The following is a 415-nucleotide window of genomic DNA, read 5'->3' on the forward strand; positions in this document are numbered from 1 at the left end:
GGTGCTGCTGCTGGTGGGGGGGCTGGCAGCCGTGGGGTCAGGGTGCCGGCACGCCAGGAGCTCAGACTCACCCGCGTCAGACCTGCCGGGACAGGAGATGCCAAGCTGAGCACCGGTGTTGGGGATGGGAACGGTGCTGGGGGACACAGAGTGGCTGTCCCCACCTCCAGGCTTGGGGACACCCGCTGGGCACCTACCCCCTGCGTGCGCACTCCCGGATCTCAGCTGTCCAGGAGCTGAGCTGCTGCTCATCCCCTGCCTCGAACACAACGTCGGTGGCATTGGTGACCTGAGGGACATCAGAGAGGGACTCAGGGGCTTCAGAGAGAGCAATGTGCATCCCCCCACACCCACCCGTGCTCAGGCATCAACCCTGACCCCAGTGGGGTAGAGCATCCCTCACCCCATGTCCCCC

At 66.3% G+C, this 415-nt stretch overlaps 1 protein-coding gene across 1 annotated transcript in view; it reads right to left on the reverse strand.

The window, feature by feature from the left end:
• LOC104491392 (SH2B adapter protein 3-like) overlaps window positions 1–415 on the reverse strand; it is a gene marked incomplete at both ends in the record, with an annotated part of 1,332 nt that overhangs the window by 530 nt on the left and 387 nt on the right. Inside the window, 2 exons of the mRNA XM_010133807.1 lie at window positions 72–82; window positions 198–289. Of these exons, the coding sequence (XP_010132109.1) occupies window positions 72–82; window positions 198–289 (103 nt within the window). The remainder of the gene's footprint in view (window positions 1–71; window positions 83–197; window positions 290–415) is intronic.

Source organism: Buceros rhinoceros, unplaced genomic scaffold (assembly GCF_000710305.1).
Source record: "Buceros rhinoceros silvestris isolate BGI_N320 unplaced genomic scaffold, ASM71030v1 scaffold21363, whole genome shotgun sequence".
Taxonomy (NCBI): domain Eukaryota; kingdom Metazoa; phylum Chordata; class Aves; order Bucerotiformes; family Bucerotidae; genus Buceros; species Buceros rhinoceros.